This window comes from Ammospiza caudacuta, chromosome Z, assembly GCF_027887145.1.
Source record: "Ammospiza caudacuta isolate bAmmCau1 chromosome Z, bAmmCau1.pri, whole genome shotgun sequence".
NCBI lineage: Eukaryota > Metazoa > Chordata > Aves > Passeriformes > Passerellidae > Ammospiza > Ammospiza caudacuta.
Genome location: NC_080632.1, coordinates 5,771,827 through 5,790,727, shown reverse-complemented (window position 1 = coordinate 5,790,727; position 18,901 = coordinate 5,771,827). Strand labels below are relative to the sequence as shown.

Sequence of the window (18,901 nt, the reverse complement as noted above, 5' to 3'; positions counted from 1 at the left end):
TAGCAGTGCCCATGCCTTTTTGCAGCCCAGGGAATCAGTGTGTGTTGTGTTTAGGAATTAAGCAGGAGATCATTGTCCTTGCATTCCAGCTGCTCCTCAGAGATCACAGGAGCTGGGAGGGGCTGGGCTGCATTTCTGATTCCAGACACTTTAGCACCATCAGTGTGGTTGAGTCCAAGACAAGAACTTGATCGAGCACAGATGCACAAAGAGTGCAATTCCCAGTGCAATGCTCTGGGTCTGATCCCTGTCCATAAGGACCTACATGCTCCAGATCCCCCAAGAATGTGGTTTATTGAAGCAACAGGAGAGCAATCTCAGGATTGCTGCTGAGCGGGGCACTGGCTACCAAGTTTTGATGTGTGTGGCAACAGAGAGGACAGTAAAGAGATATTTCAGTAATGAGATCTCTCTATCTATTTATCTATCTATCTATCTATCTATCTATCTATCTATCTATGCAACACTTACATAATTGAATCTCCCTGGTTCTGGTCTAAGGCATTTGGAGATGCAAAGGTCACCTAAAGCATCCCTCTCAGGAGGGGATTAGAGACATGTTCCCTTGACCAATTCTGAGCAGGCAGAGATGTTTTCCCTTCCAGATATGATAGTTTTTCCCCTCAGAGTTGTTTTAGTCCTCTGGCCTCTTCTGCCCTGAAGTCCCCAGTTAATTCTTTAAATTTCTGCCTGTCCTAGAGAGGTGGAACAATTCCAGGTTTAGGTGGTGTTCGGTGACTCTGGTCATACATGCCATGCATTACATGACACATGGTTTCCTTCACTGGCATCCCCAGGGCTGTGTAAGTGCATTCATTAATGGGGCCTTAAGAGAGTCTCTGTAACTGCTGGTCAGAATTCTCAGTTGACAAAAGAGGGAGAAGAAACACCTTGGTCCTCTTCCATATACTGAGGTGGCCATAGGGGCTCAGTGACATCCATCAGAGAACTTTGCATGCATCCTCATCTTCTGAATGACCAGGTTTTCTAACAAGAGTGTAGATGTCAGAAAGGCAGGAATGCTGGTGCAGGCCTGAAGAGAACATGAACTCCAGAAGTGTCTTACAAGGGCTGAAGCCACCTGCAGAGCCAGGATGGAGCTGTGGGACAGGGCAGGGTGTCAGTCACTACTGAAAGACAAACAGGACATGGCAGAAGCAGAGGGAGGCCCTCACCAGACCCTTGAGAAATGCCACAGCTTCCCTGTCAGCTGCCTGAGAGGCTCTTGGAGCTTCAGTCCCAGATGGCCCCTGATTGTAGGGCCAGGGTCACTCTGGAATCTGTGCCTCCCCTCAAACAGAGAATGACCCCAGAGAGCAGCAGCACAGTGCTTTGGGAATGTGTGAGCCCAGCATTCTTTGAGTCTTGGCCCACAAGGGTTATATGGGAAGCTGAAACCCATCTTCTCTTGCTTTCTATGCAGGTGCTTCTAGAGAAAGAGCAGGAGCAGATTGCTTCAACAGAGATGCCATGGCAGATTCAGGGAGAGTTGTTCCCAGCCCAAGAACAGGAAGAGCAGCTTGGGCAGCAGGTGGAAGAGCCACAGGAGAAAAGCCAGGTAAGCCTGACTGGCCAGGGCACAGAGGGAACGGCAGGAAGAGGGGCATAAACCAGAGCTCTTGGGACTGAGGAGGCCAGGAATCCCACAGGCACTGGAATCACAGAGCCTTGGAATCTGCAGAGATCAGCTCTGGGACAGGAAGTTTGTAACGGAAGCAAAGGTGGGCAGGGAGGCAGAAAGAAGTGGCTGAATAAATGTGATTTTGAGGCTGCAAGAGGAAAAAGCTGAGCCTGATGGCAGCTCCCAGTCACTTGCTCTGCATTTGTGTGTACAGAAGATCAAGGCAGAGCCACAAGCAGAGCTGCCCGAAGCTCAGAGTGCCATCATGGACGTGAAGAGAAAGAAAAAGGAAGACATGGGAAGAATTCAAGAGGAGAATCTCAATCAGCAGAGGGGCGATCAACAAAACCAGGTGAGTGAAAGAGTGGCAGGCACTCCACTCATGAAACATCCTCTCTCTTGTTTTTTAGAGAAGATGAAGGAACAGCTGAACACAGAGCTTCAGATAGCTGACACTAGGATCAAGACAAGGCAGAAGAGGCTGGAGGAAGAAATGAAAATCATCAGGGATAAACTTAATTGCTTCCCTCATTCTCTACAAAAGCAAGTGAGTGAAAGAGGGATGCAGTCACTGCAGTCACCAAACTGGTGGTTTCTGCCCTTCTTGCCTTTCCAGTGCAGAGCAGCAGGGAGTGGGGTGATGCCTCTGAGTGCCATCCTGCTGTAGTGTGTATCACAGTCACTCCGAAGGGCATTTCCTGGTGTGCTCAATCTCTTCTGCTGCCCTGGATAGAGGGACTTGTCCTTTGGCCTTTGGGCCAGCAGTCATCCAAATTGATTCCTGCTGGCCTGTTCCTGCTCTCCTTGTTTCTTGAGGTGTTTTTACAGTGGAACATGGTGACCCAGGTGGAGGATTGAAACAAGCTGTCTGTATCCCTTGTCAATCTTCTTTCCCTTTCCTCACAGTTGATGACTCCTGGCTGACAGGCACAAGCTGTAGTGTCTGACTGCTTTGTTCTGTTTCATTTGAGGAGCAAGAGTTGACATCTGACCAGGCAGCCGGCGAAGACTTCCAGCAAATGTCTGGCAATGAAGGGCCCCCTGTTTGGAGTGAGGAACAGGAACAGTGCCCACCAGAAGTGCTCCAGGTCCAGCACATCAAGGGCTCTGAGCTTGCTGCCGCAGCAGCATTGCCTGGAAGAAGCCTTTCTATCAAACCTGGGACCTCAAGCTTGGGCAGTTCCTTCATCTCTCCGAAACAGGAGACTGAGAAGAGGTACCTGGAGATGCTGGGTACGTCTGGTGTGTTTCTTGTCTGAGGGACAGTGCATTGTGTGCAGGTGTCAGCAGAGCTGTACCAAATGCTCCTCCTGAGTTTGGTGTCACAGGGCCATTTAGGACTCCCCTGAGTAGTGCTGTGCTCTGAGGCAGCGAGAGAGCGCTCTGGGTGTTCCTGCTGCCTCTGAGGGCACCTTGGACTGGCCTGAGCTTCCCTCTCTGCTAAAGGCTGAAGCAGGGATTGTTCTTGCATCAGCAGAATGCTGTGACCTAGCAAATGATCTAGGAAAGTCCTGTGTGCTAGTGGCCAAACTGAATAGAATTTTCAGCTTCCTAAATTCTCCTTAGAGTCCTGACTTCCAACCAGTCATCAGAGCAGAAAACCTTCACAGAAATGGACTGGTTTTGGAGTTTTGTCTTTTTGGTTGGATTTTTTTTTTTCAGGGAGGATGTTTTTGTACTGTTTATTTTTTGTGGGGATTTTTGGTTTTGGTTTTTGTGTGGTTTTTGTTGTGTTTTGGGGTTTTTTTTTTTTTTTTTTGTTGATGGTTTGTGGGGTTTTTTTGGTGGAGTTGGTTTATCTCCATCCTGAAAGAGCTCTTCTGTGTCACGTCTAACTGCTGGCATTTTTATGACTGTTACTGTTACCACTACTACACCTGCAGTTTATTTTCATGAGAATGCTATATTTTTTGTCAATAAGAGAATACTATATTTTTGTCAATACGACCTACTTTGAAAGAACATCAGGTTACAGGACAAATAGAAAGCAAGAGGTGTTTTCCATGTGCCCCCCCCCAAAGAAACCAGATACTTTTGTAACAACCTTTATTTAATCTTCTAGTTTTATGCTTATCAAGATGTGTCCAAGAGACACATCCAAGTGGCGTGATCAGATAAAACTGTACTGCAGGCATTTCTCAGGAGAGAGCCTCCAGCCCAGCCATGGTATATTCCTCAGATCCATGGCACTTTCCCATACCAAATTCCCACTCTTTCCCCTGACTGTTAGGATCCTACCTGTTGGGCCAAGCCCTGCTCAGGTCAGTTTCTAGGAAAACACATCAAGTCCTTTGTGATTCTGCAGCACAACCCAATGAATCTGCCTCTTGCCCATACCAGCTGCCAGTGCTGTGCTCTCAGATAAGACCTGGTGGGGCTGAGAGCAGAGCCCAGTGGATTCTGTGTCTACCATCACCTGTTGGGACAAAAAGGGCACTGATCCACGCCTCGGTGGGGCTGATGTCAAAGCCCATCCTGTTGTGTTCTGAATGGGGACAACAGGTTATACGGGGCTCAGACTGGCTGTGGCTTCTTCCCACTGCCTGTCAGTGCTCATGCTTGGGCTTTGTTGTGCTAGCTACCCTGTCCCTGAGGGTTGCTTTGACTGCAGAGGCTGGAGCCTTCCTTAGCTGGGAGAGGGGCATCTTTGAGCTCAGCCTGCTCATGAACAGGTCAGGGTCCTGATGCTGAAACCCCATCGGGATTGGTTCTAGCATGAGCTGCTCTGCTTTACAAACGGAAAGGCATTATTTTGGCAAACAGCTGAAAGGTAGAGAAGATGTCCTTCTCTCCTGGAAATGCATGTCCCTGTGCTTTTGTTTCCTGTTAAGAGAACTTCTCAAAGGACTGTACAAAATCAGTCTCTGTGCCAGCCATCTGCACTGCAGGGCTGCCCATCCTGTTGCTGTTGTGGTGGTTGTTACCCAGCTGAGCACAAACGGTGGGGAGCCCCAGAGAGTGGGGCTGCCTTTTGTATCTCCTGGAAGCTGGGATCTCTGCTTTAAAGTCAGCATCTTGCATTTTGTTTCTCTCAGGGAGAATGGTGAACCAGGAAAATCCTGTGATGAAATACACTGAAAAGGAACGTATTGGCAGCGGGTGAGTCCAACTACAGACACCCCTGCACAGTCATGGGCCAGGTTTTTTTGGTGAAATGTGTATGCAGCATGAAGTCAGGCCAGCTGCAAACATGTTCACACATTGGGGATAGATAATCACATCTCTCAGTGCTGCTCAGAATTTGTGAGTGTGCTCAGAAGGCACTGTCAGAGACATTTCTATGCTGACAAAGTCTTGCCTGCATCAAAGAACAGGATCTGGGAGATCTCCTTGTCTCTCAAATGTGGGAACCCTCTGTGTTAATTTCTTTAGCATTTTTCTGTGTCTCAAAATCATACTGGCACACTAATGGAAAAAGAAGAAACTTGCTTGCCTCAAAGAGTAACTTGTTCCCTATCAAAGCTGTTTGAGATAAGAGTTGCCAGGAGCATTTCTTTCCCCTTGTTTGCAGAAGGAAATACTCTGTGGTCAGGACAGGAACCACACAGTTTAGAAAGTGAAACCCAAGGGGAAAGAATAAACTCCCTTTAGAAGTTGAATTCCATCGCTTCAGGAACAGGCCCAGTGCCTGCACTTGAGAGGAAAATGCATCATTTGCCTTCTGGCAGAGCCCTCCTGCATCCTCCAGGTTTTTGACACTGCCAGCACAGATCTCCTGTGTGGGCTGACTTTCACTCTAGGACCTAAACAGCTTCTCCTTTCTCTCCTTCTGTTTTGTTTCTAGAACTTTTGGACAAGTGGTCAGAGCACTCCACAATGGCACAGGAGGAGAGGTAAATGTCAACAGGCCCTCAGACCTCTTGAGGGGCTTTCCCTTCTGGTGTGAGCTGTGGCTGGAGCTTTGGGTAGAGCTGTGCTGAAAAGGCACAAGAAGCACAGACTGGTGCCAGCCTGCAAAATACATCTGGGCCAGTTTTTGTCCCCCTCAGCTGCCAGAAGGAAGGCGTGGAGGGAAGCGCTTCCTTTCAGAGAAGGACGTGCTCACTTGCTCTCCATTGCTAAAACAAAGGCGGTGCCTTAGAGCACCTCACTGCTCTTTGGGGCTACAGCTTCAGAGTACTGAATTCTCGATTCTGGCTGCCAGCAAATCCATCTGAAAGTTACTGGTAGTTCCTTAGCCACCTGCAGTGCTGCACTTGGGAACTGCATGTAGGGAGAGATCTGCAAGGTGTCCCTAAAAGCTCTAAGCCCTGCCCATAGCCCAAGATGTATCCACAGAGTATTAAGGCATGGATTACTTCTTCTGAATCCCAAACAAAGCAGCAGAGAGTGTGGTCAGAGGTTTGTGGGTCATAGCTGAGACACCACTGTTACCAAGTGGTCAAGGCAAAACGTCAGTGGCTGCAGGTGTCCTGTAGCTGTCTCCCAAGGGAGCAGAGAAATCGGCTGTTGGAATGTCAGTTCCTAATTACTGCAGTGCCTAATCACAAGGCAGTTTGGCACAGCTCAGCTGTGTCATTGCAAAATCACTTGCTCCATTGCATTGTGGTCTCATGCCACACACTTCTCAAGTTACTGATTTTCAATGTCATTTTAGGTGGCCATAAAGAAAATAAATCTAAAAGGACTGAGGAGCAAGCAACTAACTGTTAATGAAATCATGATTATGAAGAGATACAGGAGTCCCAGTGTTGTGAATTATTTAGACAGGTGAGAGGTCTTGGTCTTATCCCATCAATAGGCATTTACATACAGCAAATATGAGAGCTTAAAAACCCACTTTGGTCAGTGGCAGAAAGTAGAGCTGTTAATTTTGATTCATTCGTATTTCTCTATTCATCTCCAATGGATGAGAAGAGAGTGCATCTTGTCAGCATGAGTCTTCCCTGGCACTCCTAGTTTGAAAATTATTCCAAAATTATTCAAAACCTGGATCAGCTGTGTCTTCCTAAGTCAATAGCCTTGAAGTACATGGCCTCCACACTTTTTTGGGATAGATTTTTTAAAGTTTCTTAAATGCTGATGAACCATCCTGAAGTGGATTTCCCTTAGATCGTTAGCGCTCGTTGCCATTGCAATGACTAGGTGCTTATTTCCAGAAACACTATGCCTGACATATTTTTATCTGGGCTGTTACTAAACTGCACATTTCACTTGCTGTCCAACTAAGACATCTCCCTTTTCACAGCTGTGTCTTTCTCCTCCAGACTGCACAGACTGCAAACAATGCAGAGCTGACAGGGAACGTCTATTCCTTTGATTCTGTCCTAGTCACAAAGGAACCTGGAAACAAAAAACCCAGAAGTAAAAAATCAACATAGCCATGCATATTTATCTCCACACCCTTGTTTCCTTCTTTCAGCTACCTTCTGGGTGAGGAACTCTGGCTAGTTATGGAGTACATGGACGGAGGCACTCTGAGCGACGTCATCAGCAAGACTTGCCTGTCTGAAGACCACATGGCAGCCATCTGTTGGGAGGTCAGCAATCCATCTGTGTTTCCAAGGGCTTGGGCAGGGTTGTCTGGGAAACAGGGGCTCAGATCAGGAGAGGTTTCACGTTGTATTCATATTTCTAGAGTCCCATATTGTTATATTATTTCTAAAGTCCGTACCTTCTGAGTAGTTTTCTCACATGCAGCTCTTCTTAGCAGTGCAGTTCCTTGTGACTTCATCAGGGCTGCTCCAGGGCTCTTAACCCACCCCCTTTTAGCTTAGTAACCTTCACGAGCCACAGCTACTGCCCAACTACGGGCTTCACAGCTGTGGCTCATTTAGAATAACTAGAACTGGGGCAAGGCCACTTATACAGTACATAGATTTTACAGAGATTCCTACTATACTACTATATTTTTTCCCTTTTACTTAGAAGAACAGGTTTCATAGACATATTTACATACAATACATATCTTTTACTGTGACTCCAAGGCCACCTATAGTTTCACGTGCCAAGCTGTGTTTCTGTGCTGCTGGTATGCCATAGGCAAGTAAAAGCACTTCAAGTGAAATGCCTGCCAGTGCCCCTGCATTCACTGTACTCAGTGCCAGTACTCTTATCTCCTGCTGTTGTACTCTCACTCTGCCTCATGTATTTGCTGTTGTCCATCTTGCCTCGCTAAACTTTTGCCTGTCTTCACTACATTTCTTGCCTGTGAAAGCAAAGGTGCTGGTGGCAGGATTTGAAACAAACAGCAAAGGAAAAAAGAGAGAGACTCGTTTCTCTCAGTCCTCAGCTAAAAAGGACAAGAGTGCAGCCCAAATGCTCTTTACTTCTGAACACATGCACTGCAGCAGCCGTCATCCTGGCTGGTTTGCAGGGGACAGTCTACAACAGCAGGTGCTGTTGCTCTTTCAGAAGCTGATGTGCCTTTCCTCAGAAAGGTCCTGCTCTGCAAGTGTTGGAACAGCAAGCTCTTCCTCTCAGTGGCACTGTGTTCTGCCATTACTCCCCATTCCTCTGTGGAAAGGGAATCTTTTAGATTCTTTGATTCCTTTCTTGTGTGATGAAATCCCATCACTTATTTTTTCCTTCCTCTTTCTGTTTTCTCTTTCAGTGCCTGCAAGGACTGCATTTTCTTCATTCAAACCATGTGATCCACGGAGATGTGAAGAGCAGCAACATCCTTCTCAGAAGCAACGGTTCTGTCAAGCTGGGTTAGTATATTCTTCGTCACGTTCAGCATTCCAGGGATGTGGGGTGTAGGGCTGCTTTGAGTGACAGCCAGCTCCCCAAAAATGGTGCTGGTGGCAGCACAGGAACACCATGTCAACCATGAGCTGGTGACATGGTTGCAATGTGCACAGAGGTATGAGAAGGAACAAGCAGTGCACATTTTCAAACTTCTACTGGGGAATTCTTTTGCTTGCTTTCCTAATTGCACAGAATTCAAATAAAACCCGTATTTTGTTTTCTCCTCAGCTGATTTTGGCCTCTCTACTCAGCTCACACCTGAGCAGAGCAGACGGTGCTCGGTAGCCGGGACAACTTGGTGGCTGGGGCCTGAAATGGTGACGCATCAACCATATGGCCCCAAAGTGGACATATGGTCTTTTGGAATCGTGGGCATCGAAATGGTAGATCAAGAACCTCCTTACTGGAATCGAAGTCCTGCCTCAGTAAGGAGCAAATACTCACTGATCCTACTGTCTTTCTCACCTGCCCCGTGTCCTGTGTGCCATTGGACAAAATCCCATTGCCATCTGCTGGAACTACTTCCACCAACGTCCCCTCCTAAAAATGTCCCTGCAACACATCAGCATCTGCTGTAGTTTTGGTTGCATCAGTGGGGGAACACAAGCCTTACCACATGAAACAAACTCCAAAGAAACTCTATTCTCAGGCAACACTTCCCTTTGGTTCCAGTTCTTTTATCTGTGAAGATGGCCCCAGTAACAGGAAACAAGCACATTAGAACTGCTGTTATCTTTCCAGACATGAAGGAAGGAAACCCAAACCCAACAAAGTTTCTAAAGTTTTTAGGGAGGAACCTTGCCCACTGTGCAGTATGTTCTCACTAGGAAACATGCCTGAAACCTGGGCATGAGGGTGTAAAGGCAACAGAGTCTCTTCTGCTTCTTGTGCAGTGTTGCTGAAATGCTCAGTGACCGTGTTTCTCTCATAGCCCAAGGCATGTTCTCCACGTCACCAAGCCAGAGTCTGGTGATGCAGAGAGCCTGCCAAAACCTCCCAGTGTTTCCTGGCATTTTCTGGGCCTACCATAAATGCATTCACTTGAGTAGCCAAATGAGCAGCGGGTGACCATAGGGATGGAACCTCTTCTTCTTCTGACCACAACAATTTTTCTTTTGCTGAAAAATGGGAAGCTGAAATTTTTTAGACTGCTGAGAGACAGAACTGCAGGTGACTCCTGTGTGCCCAAGCAGGCATTTTAATCCAAATACATTTGTGCATGCATCTTAATGTGTCTGTGTTGGAAGATGAGATTGTAAATGTTTGTTTCCTAACCTGGGGATTAACTGATGGATTCTTTCTTCCAATTACCATTGTTTTCAAGAACAGCACAAAAAGCTTGATGAGTTTTTTTCTACGGCAGCTGTTTTAAGGGACCAACAAGCACTGCAGAGATGCCTTTCATGTACTAATCTTTGAAATTAGTTAGTATAGCAAAGTCCCTCTTCCAAAAAGCCTCTCAAGCTGGTATGAATCCTTGGAGAAGCAAACATGCTTTTGTTGATGTAGTTCCAACTAACTAGGTCAGTCAATGAAATCAGCTGACAAGGCAAGATCTACGGGATGGTGGAAAAGCTGTGGTTGCATTGGGGTTTGGGTTTTTGGTTGGTAAAGGAAGGTCATCTCTGGGTCTCTGCCAGGGCAGGAACTGCCACTGAAGAACAGAGGTTAAACAAAGGGATCTGGGAGAGCACCTAGAGATGTGAAAGCAGCAGGTGGAGCCTCGTGTTTCCTTTCTTCCCAGGTTAAACCCATAATAGGGACCCCACAGCTGCAGCAGCCCAACAGATTCTCGTCTTGCCTGTGTGACTTCCTAAGCTGCTGCCTGCAGACAGATGAGCAGAAGCGCTGGTCTGCCAGGGAGCTCCTGAAGGTAAAATGTGAAGGGGCTGCAGGTGAAACAGGGGTCCGAGGGTTGGGCTCCTCCACCACTCAAGTCCAAGGCTGAGCCCCCTTCCTCCTCACCTCCACTCTTGCTGCTCTTCAACTGAAAATGGTGAGGAATCCTAGACTGGGCTGGGCTGGCAGGGCCCTGTAAAGTTCCTCTGGTCCAAGTGTCCTGCAATGAGCAGGGACATCTTTAAAGAGATCAGGCTGCTCAGAGCCCTTTGCCACCTAACCTGGAATGGTTCCATGGACGGGGCACCAACAAGCTCTTGGAACAACCTGTGCAAGGGTGGCACCATGCTCTGAGTGAACAAATTCTTGTTTAGACCTACTCTGATTAGATGTCCTTTGTTTTTTAAAAAATTCACCCACATCCTCTTCTAAGTGGCCTTGTAAAAAAGCTATCCACCACTTTCTTCAAAGCCATTCTGAAGTCTTGGAAAGTGGCAACAAAGTCTCCCTGGGGCCTGTTCTTCACAAAACTGAGTAACTCCACCTCTCTCTGCATTTCCTGAGAGGAGAGGTGCTCTGTTTCCTGACTGTTTCTGTCGCCCTCTTTTGTAATTTGGTGGGATGTTTCATTTTATCTAACCGCAAAAGAACTGAAGTAGAGCAATGCAGGGTGCAGAGACATGAAATGGTGGTGCAGGAACCCAAGGAAGCCAGTCCCAGCTGAGCAGTCAGAGATTTGGCTGTGGGCAGCAGGGGTCGTGGGGGGCTCACTGTGAGCCTCTGAGGGGCCCTGGTTTGTGCCCCCCAGCCCACCCTTAGAGGTTTCTGCCACGCAAACAGGGACAGCTGGGAGGGACTTGTCCCAGCCCCATCTGCTGCCTGGCACGCTCAAGCAGATGGGAACTGTGCCAGGGTTACTGCCAGGTTGTGTGGCAGAGAGGGAACTGCAGGGCCCAGTGCCACTGGGCTGGCCCTGCTGGGAAGGAAGATGCCATCCAGCACACGAGGGGCAGGGCATGGAAAGGTAGACACTGCTTTCTGTCCCTGTGGAAATCAGCACAGTGCCTGTCTTGCAAATGCAGGGACCTATGTGAGTCCTTGGAGTTTCCTGAAAGAAGAAACCCCAGGGAAAGAAAGCACCATTTCTAGAGCACTGGCAGGGCAAAAATCCCAGGGAGATGAAGACATCACAATAAACAGATGAGTGGGATTCTGGGCCTCCTTTGCCTGTGATGGCAAAGTCTTGCACATGACAACTGGGGAGCAGATGGTCCCACTGTTCTACTTTCTGGGTCTTTTTAGGACCCAGAGGAATCCTGATTGAGGCTGTGAAGCACTGAGCTTGGAAAGTATTGGTTCATTGTTGTATATTGTTTTGTTTTTGTATTTTTTTCCTGTGGACAGCATCCATTTGTAACTTCAGCCAAGCCAGCATCCATTTTGGCACCACTCATCAGCTCAATCAAGAGAAGTAGGAGACGAGAACGTAACAATTGTGTCAACACGTTATCTCCATAGCCAATTTTGAGTAGGATTGTAGAGTAGGATTCTAGAGTAGGATTGTTGAAGAGTTTTGTAGAATAGGATTATAGATTAGGATTAATTAAATAAAGTTTCTGAAATATCAACTCATTTGGAAGATTCCCCTCCTTCTGACCCCTTCAGAAAACTCAACATTTCCTTCTGAATTACCAGTTGTTTTTTACTGGTGCTAAGTCACACTTATGGCTTCTTTGGTGTGCTTTGAAAAGGGGGGTAGGATCTTCTTCATTCATCCTACCCAGAGCATATTGACTTTGGAATACAGCCCACTGGCTGGTTTTTGCCTAGCTGTGGTATTTCTAGTTGAGGCAGAAAAAGCAATGGCGTTTGCAGGAAAAACCAAAGGAAGAATGGAGCAGCCCAAATCCCCTGTGCAGATGAAGGCATTGACCTGTGACTCAAGAGCATTTGAGTTCCTGCCACTTGGATTTGTATCCCTAAGTGCAATGTCTTTGGCAGATGGAGAGCCTTGCTCAAGTGAGAAAGCAGAAAGATCAAAGAGGGTGCTCGGGAAGGTCTCCTGTGGTGCAGAGATGTCAGCACCTGTGAGGTTGTGGAGGGATAGAATGTAAGAGAATAGTGCAGAAGGCAATCTCACCCCTGAGGAGCTGCAGCTGTACTAATCACCAAAGATTAGGAACAGGCCTGTCCCTAATAGGCCACAGGTGTGTCCAATGAGAAGATGAGTGCTAAAAAAGAGTGGGTTAGTTGGGTGAGGAGAGAGATTGAGTTTGTTGCTTTGCTGTGGAAAAGAAGGAATCAGTGGTGTGAGGAGATGGGCATGAGAAATCACTGAGAAGGTATGAAACTTTTGAAATAAGATGACAACATGAGGTGAGAGCGGGCCCGGCCTTGGCTGGGGTGGAGCCCCAGCAGAGCGTCAGCAGAGGCCGGAGCAGCATGAGCCCCGGCAGAGGCAGGCTGGAAGGAGGCCCTTGGAGCTGCAAGAGGCAGCAGCCGGGCCCTGGGTGCCTGTTCCTGGCAGCGGGCGAATCCTCCGCTCTCAGAGCCCAGGTGGCAGCTGGCTGCTGCCAAGGGGAAGCGCAGCCGTGCTGGGCACAGCCCAGCCTGGAGGCATTGGCCGTCTGGAGTGTGCCCAGGAGCAGAGAAAGGCCCAGGGCAGCGAGGGCCGCTGGGCTGCCTGAGGATTCCTCCTCTTCTGCCGGCTGCCCTGCAACTCCTGGCAAAGGTCAGCAGTGTGTGCAGCACTCTGGGCACCGGGGCAGGGAGCCGGGCTGCTCGGCAGGCTGGAGCACAGGGCAGCCTCCTTCAGGCCCGGCTCTTGTGCCAGGGGAAGCGAGGCCAGCGTGAGGCAGGGACAGCTTGGCAGGGCACATCTGCAGGAGCCAGCGCCTCACACAGCTCTGGGAGGAAGCGCCCGCAATCCTGCAGTTCTGCACTGAGCCAGAGCAAAGGTGTGAGATGCAGAGTGTTTTGCAGGAATATTCAGGCCCACCAGGCCAGCCTGCTTTTTGCTCTCTGGCACACAGCAAGCGCTGTGTAGTGCAGCTCTGAGCTGCTGGGAGAGGGGTGTTAGAAATACAATTTAATGGAGAAAAAGTTATTTAAGCAAAAGAGAACCTTCTTGGTAAGGATTCAACTGAGCCAGCTGTGTATCTCTCTCTCCTGAGAGCCGAACATACACACGCCAAGGTAATACTGCTTTTTATTGCTTTTCCCAGCCCTGCGCGATCCCCGTCCCCTTTCCCTTTGGCTGGGTACTAGGGAACTTCTGTTCTCTCCTGACAGCCTAATTTTCTGTCCCCTCTCCACTTCTACTTCCCTTTTGGTCTAGTGTTCACGCCCTCCCCTTTTCCAGCTCACAGGAACACCCACTAAATTAACTGGAACAAATGCAAAGCATAATTAACTCCACCTAGTGCCAACAGCTTTCTTTTTTTTTTTTCTAATAACCTTTTGGCTGCAGCAAAATATTACCTCCTATCTCCCAGAGGGAATCAGGGATGAGTCTGTGGCTTGTGCTTGGGTAGTGAACTGATTTGGAAGGGAGCAGAAGGGTTTCAGAAGGCAGTTTGTGTTTCCTTCATTCATTTCTGAAGGAAAAAGGCAAAGCAGCTTCAGTCAGCAAAAGCATTTGTGAGGTGCACTGATGAAATGCTTGTGAGCAATTCCCAGAGCAGGAAGGTGTTGAGAAAAGTTGAATTGTAACAAATGCTGAATTCCTTTAGCTGTAGCAGACATTGTTGAGCCCTCTATTCCCCCAGTGCAGTGACTAATGCGTGCAAATTGTTGTCTTAGCCTTGAGAACAAAGAGAGTGGTCCTGCTAAGAAGGTTTCTGTCCTTTGGTTTGCGCCGCAGCAGGCTCTTGGTGGCCTGGCAGGCAAAGCGTGTCGCGGGCCGCGCCCAGGTGGCGGTGGCTGCGTGGGCTCCTGTGGCCCTGGCCCTCGCAGTTTCGGCCGTGGGGCCTCCCCTGGCACCGGTCCCGGGGCTGCTCCCGGCACAGGCAGCGGGGCCATTCCTGCTCCTGTCCCCAGGGCCACCTCCCGGCTTTGGCCGCAGCTGCTGGCGGTGCTGGGATGGGTCCTGGCAGCAGGGCCCGGCGGCCCTGATGGGAAAGAGCCACCAACCCCACTGGGAAGGGGCTCAGCTGTTCCCGCAGCCTCCCTCGGAAGGCAGAAAGAGCTTCCTGCACCTTTTTTCCTCTCTTAAATATGTTGTCCCAGAGGCGTCACCAGCTTTTCTGATTGGTTCAGCAGTGGGCCTATTTTCAGAGCCAGTCAGTAATTGGTTTTGCCTGCGTGGAGAAAGCTTTTAGCAGCTCCTCAGAGAAATCCCACTTTGGTGGCTGCCCTCTTTCCTCCTCTCCAAAAATTAAGCCATGCAAAACCAACAAAACCAGACAGTGGTGGTCCAAGGGCTGGGGAACTAAGAGACACAGAGAAAACTTGAAAAACTTGTGTGGAGCCATTCAAAAATCTCACATGGCTTCATGTCCAGACACACAGCTAAAGCCCAGCTATTTCTCTCTTCTTTTTCTTTTTAACTGAGAAAGGAAGTCACAGGTAATGTGGTTTCTATTCCACGTCTATTGGAGTAGATGTGGAATAGAGACCCCAATATCCTATCTCTTTAAAATGCTGCAGTACTTAAGATTGTCAAATCAGCACTTCTATGAGCATTCATTTTGTAAAACTCAGTTCTGAGTAACAGCTGTAGACTAAAACAATAACATATCTCTGTATAAATTAAATCCCATTTTAAGGAAATGAATAGCCTAGGAGTTAAGTATAAAAGAAACCAACAAGCATTGTTGAAATGAAAGATGTTACTGCTACTCCTGCTGTCTGAAATACCTTTGAAATAAATTTAACAAGACCCTTCATATGTATTTGCAGGTGTACAAGTCCAGTTTCAAAAAAATGAAATCGTGTCCAAGAAAATTCTATATGGCGATGAAAAGCATATGTGCATTTTCCTTATAACCTTGGGAGTTTACTCCTTAAAAATGACAAAGTTTCTAGATCAGTCTATTTGCAAAGGAACTGCTTATCCTAATAAGTTTAGATACATTTCCCCTTTGATTACAAATAAAGCATTGCACCTTCAAGGCATATAGTCTTAAACTGTGGTGTTGGCTATGCACAGGTGACATTGCGCTCATTGCCTCAAACAAGGGGAGTGCAAACATATAAATCCCCACAGCCACATCAACATACAAGCTGTTATCCAACTGCACAAACACCTTCTCTCCTAAACAAAATTAGTCCCTCTATGTTTGCTGTCAGGAACTCAGAATGCTCTTTTTAGGACTTTTAAAACAAGCAGTGTCTTTGGATTTTTAAAATGTCACCAATATTAAGAAAGTCAGTGCTGCAGCGAAGTTGCCCTGTGTCTGATGTAGGAAGCTAGCAGGAGGCTGTCACACAGGGATTGCCAATAGCATGTACAGAAGCCTATGCCTTGGGTTTTCCTCTGCATGGTATATTTTTTCCTTGAAAGATTTATGATTTGAAAGTGAATCAGTTAGTCAGCAGAAAGAAAAAGCAAGATTGACATGGGCTAATCAACAGTTCCAATTAATTTAAATATGTGTGGGATGATGATGAGAGTTCAATGAATAAGTTTTCTTTTGAGAAGGGTGTAAGGACATGACCTCAAGGCTGCAGGAGAAACCATTTTTTGTTAGCTAGAAATTCCTGTTATTGCCTTCCCATGCATAATTTTTAACCTTTCTGTAATCTCAAATGACTTCAGTTCTGTGATTATTGCATCTGCATACCAGCTGCCATGGTCATATTTTGGTTCAAAATACGTTTGTAAATGCCATGGTTATATTTTGGTTCAAAAAATAAGAAAACATTTATATCAATATTTCAGTGATAGCACTGGCAGACCTTTCAGGTTTAATCTTATTCCTGCTATATTTAGAAACCTGCTCTTGACTTCAGCAGGAGTTGGCATGAGTGCCTAACCATAAATAAATATGGAAGGTAGTTGTTAGTGAGTTTCAGCATGAAAATGATTTTATAGACACTGTAAACAGAAGTGACAGGTGGCAAATAGTCAGAAAACTCTGCAACTGAAACCTTCTAATGAAATACCTCTCTTCAGATTCAGCCTTCAAACACCTTTTTAAAATCTGTGGAGTTCATGGGGAACCTCTAATACCTTTATTTATAAGGGTAAATTTTAATTTAAAGCTGTGAACACAAAGGGTTTTTTGATGTTTTCTTTTGCTCTACCATACTATTTGAGGAAATAGTACTTATGCAAACCTGTGTGTCAGTGTAGTAATCACAGTGGTTTTGTATGGATGGATGTACGTACAAAGCTTTGAGATAGAAAATATCTCGAAGTTCAGACTTTGTTAATTCTTACTAATAGACTGGGAGTGCTTTGGTTGATGTGATTTCGTGGGATTGCAGTATCTCTTCTTTTAAGGCAGCCTGTAAGATATAACTCTCTACCCCATGTAGCCATGATATTTTCTGAAAAATCCCTTGGCCAGGATTTTTCCTCCTGAGAAGCTGAGAGGCCTCAGGAACAAAATGTAAACAATAATTATCTCCTGCTATGGAACGCAACAGGTGGATCTTTGATTGGTCTCATGTGGTTGTTTCTAATTAATGGCCAATCACAGTCAGCTGGCTTGGACTCTCTGAGAGTTACGAGCTTTTGTTATTCATTCCCTTCCTTTCCTTTCAAGCCTTCTGATGAAATCCTTTCTTCTATTCTTTTAGTATAGTTCTAATATATCATTTTAATAATATATATATAATAAAATAATAAATCAGCCTTCTGAAGCATGGAGTCAAGATTCTCGTCTCTTCCCTTGTCATGGGACCCCTGTGAACACCACCACAACTCCACACCTAAGGTATTCTGTCAAACAAAACAAAACACCTTGAGACAGTTCTAAGTTTTTTTGAGAATTATAGCCCTAGCTTTGTTTATGTATAGCGACTATTTATTGAATTAGCACTCCCAAAAGGCAGATTTGCATGTGGCAGTGGAGAACAAAGCAACAGGGACCCCCTCATGCATCCAAAGGAGATCTGTTTATTGTAAAAATTGCATCCTTTTTATGCCTTTAATCTCAACCTGATATAACTGAAACCAAAGTGAAACCTAACACAACTGAGCAGAAAGAAGGCACCCATTTGCTGGTGTTACCGAATGTCATGGATAAGCTTGCTACCAAGCCTCAGGACTGACTGCCAGGGGCTTCTCCCAGTCAGGTCTCTTAGGAAGCTGCAAGCATTTCACTGGCCAGATCCCCAGGGGGCGTGGAGTTCAGACCAATGAGCATATGCAGACCGGGTCTTTCAAATGCTCTATATTAGGGGTAGCCTGGGAAATAAACACTCTCTGTGCCGCACGAACCTTGAGGCTGAGCAATCTCTGTCTCCTGCACCCGCAACCCCCTCATGTGGCCTAACACGTGGTAAACTCTGAAATGATAAGAACTCAGAAGCACAGAGCAAAGGAGACACACGACATTAGAGTTTGAAAATGGTGTAGAACTGGATTAGAAGCAGCTTGAGAGCTGGGAAGCGGTGTGGGAACCAGATTACAAGGGCATCTAACCCGGGATTGGTGTTTGGAACCGGAGAAATACAGCCTGGGAGCTGGAAACGGTGACAGAGCCAATATGGTGAAAACCCAGGACTTTGCTAAGTAATGTGAAGTGCTGTGAGGTTGCTAGCCTTGTTTTTGTGGACTGGAACCACTTAGGAGACCGTGGGAGCTTGGATGTCAGGACCAGAAAACTGCGTAATGAAGGTACTGATTTTCTTCTTTCAAAGAAGAGGGATAAACCATGATGAACGAGCTCTATAAGCTTTATTCACCTGGTGCGAAAACCATGAGCTGCACATATCAGAAGGGGACATTTTAGATTTGCCCTTTTGGGAGAGGGTTGGACAGAATATATTTGAGGCAGTGTCATTTGGTGATGATGCCTCCATCGGTATTATAAAACCATGGATGCTTGTTCTGGACTTATGAAATTGGATTATGAAGGGCAAAGGGGGAAGGGCAGCAGTGCAGCCACCTCTTTGTTCCACCCTGGGCATGAGCAGCATTGCCGCGGGAGCCGGTGGGCCACAGCTTCTGAGAAAACGTGTCCTACTACAATGGAACTGTGGCTGACTGATGCGGAGTGGTCATGGAAAACAGCACAGCACCAGGGAGTGGGGGAATCTTGGAAAACAGAGAGCATCCAGGGGCTGCCCAAGCCGAGGACACCAACGATGTCCAGAGAGCCGGTGGCTGTTGGGAAGGATGAAAACTTGACAAGAAAGTCACACAGATATGCATGCTTAGCAGAAAGATTTTTAAATGTGGAAGGAATGAAGATGAAGGAATAGAGATGGAAGCAAGTTTTGATATAGAAGAAAACAATTGCTGAGCCAGTCTTACTGGATAACCAAGGAGGCAAAGGGTATGTTAGTTAGAAGGGGTTTTTATGACTTAGAGCAAAGTCTGAGAAACCTACTTCAAACAAGATGTTTTTACCAAGCAGAAAGCACAGGCAAACAAGTCAGCAAAACTGCAAGTAGAAAAAAGGTCTCAGAATTTCCCACTGCAAGAAAACTGAAAAACAACTCCTAGCTTAAACTGTAATGTGCTAACTTTTGGAGATTGGAGAATAGTAACATGAATATGGTAATTATAGTAGTTATGATAGGCTATAGATAATAGTTAAGGTATAGATTGGTTGTACCGTATTAACATGCTAAGCAAAG

General features: G+C 46.7%; 1 protein-coding gene across 1 annotated transcript in view; it reads left to right on the top strand.

Moving 5' to 3' along the window:
* Nucleotides 1–11,668, top strand: part of LOC131571249 (serine/threonine-protein kinase PAK 2-like) — a 40,970-nt gene extending 29,302 nt beyond the window's left edge. The window contains exons 4-11 of the mRNA XM_058823892.1: nt 1,424–1,558; nt 1,836–2,168; nt 6,219–6,331; nt 6,984–7,101; nt 8,175–8,274; nt 8,540–8,736; nt 10,056–10,184; nt 11,555–11,668. Coding sequence (XP_058679875.1) covers nt 1,424–1,558; nt 1,836–2,168; nt 6,219–6,331; nt 6,984–7,101; nt 8,175–8,274; nt 8,540–8,736; nt 10,056–10,184; nt 11,555–11,668 — 1,239 coding nt within the window. The remainder of the gene's footprint in view (nt 1–1,423; nt 1,559–1,835; nt 2,169–6,218; nt 6,332–6,983; nt 7,102–8,174; nt 8,275–8,539; nt 8,737–10,055; nt 10,185–11,554) is intronic.
* Nucleotides 11,669–18,901: the final 7,233 nt, after the last annotated feature.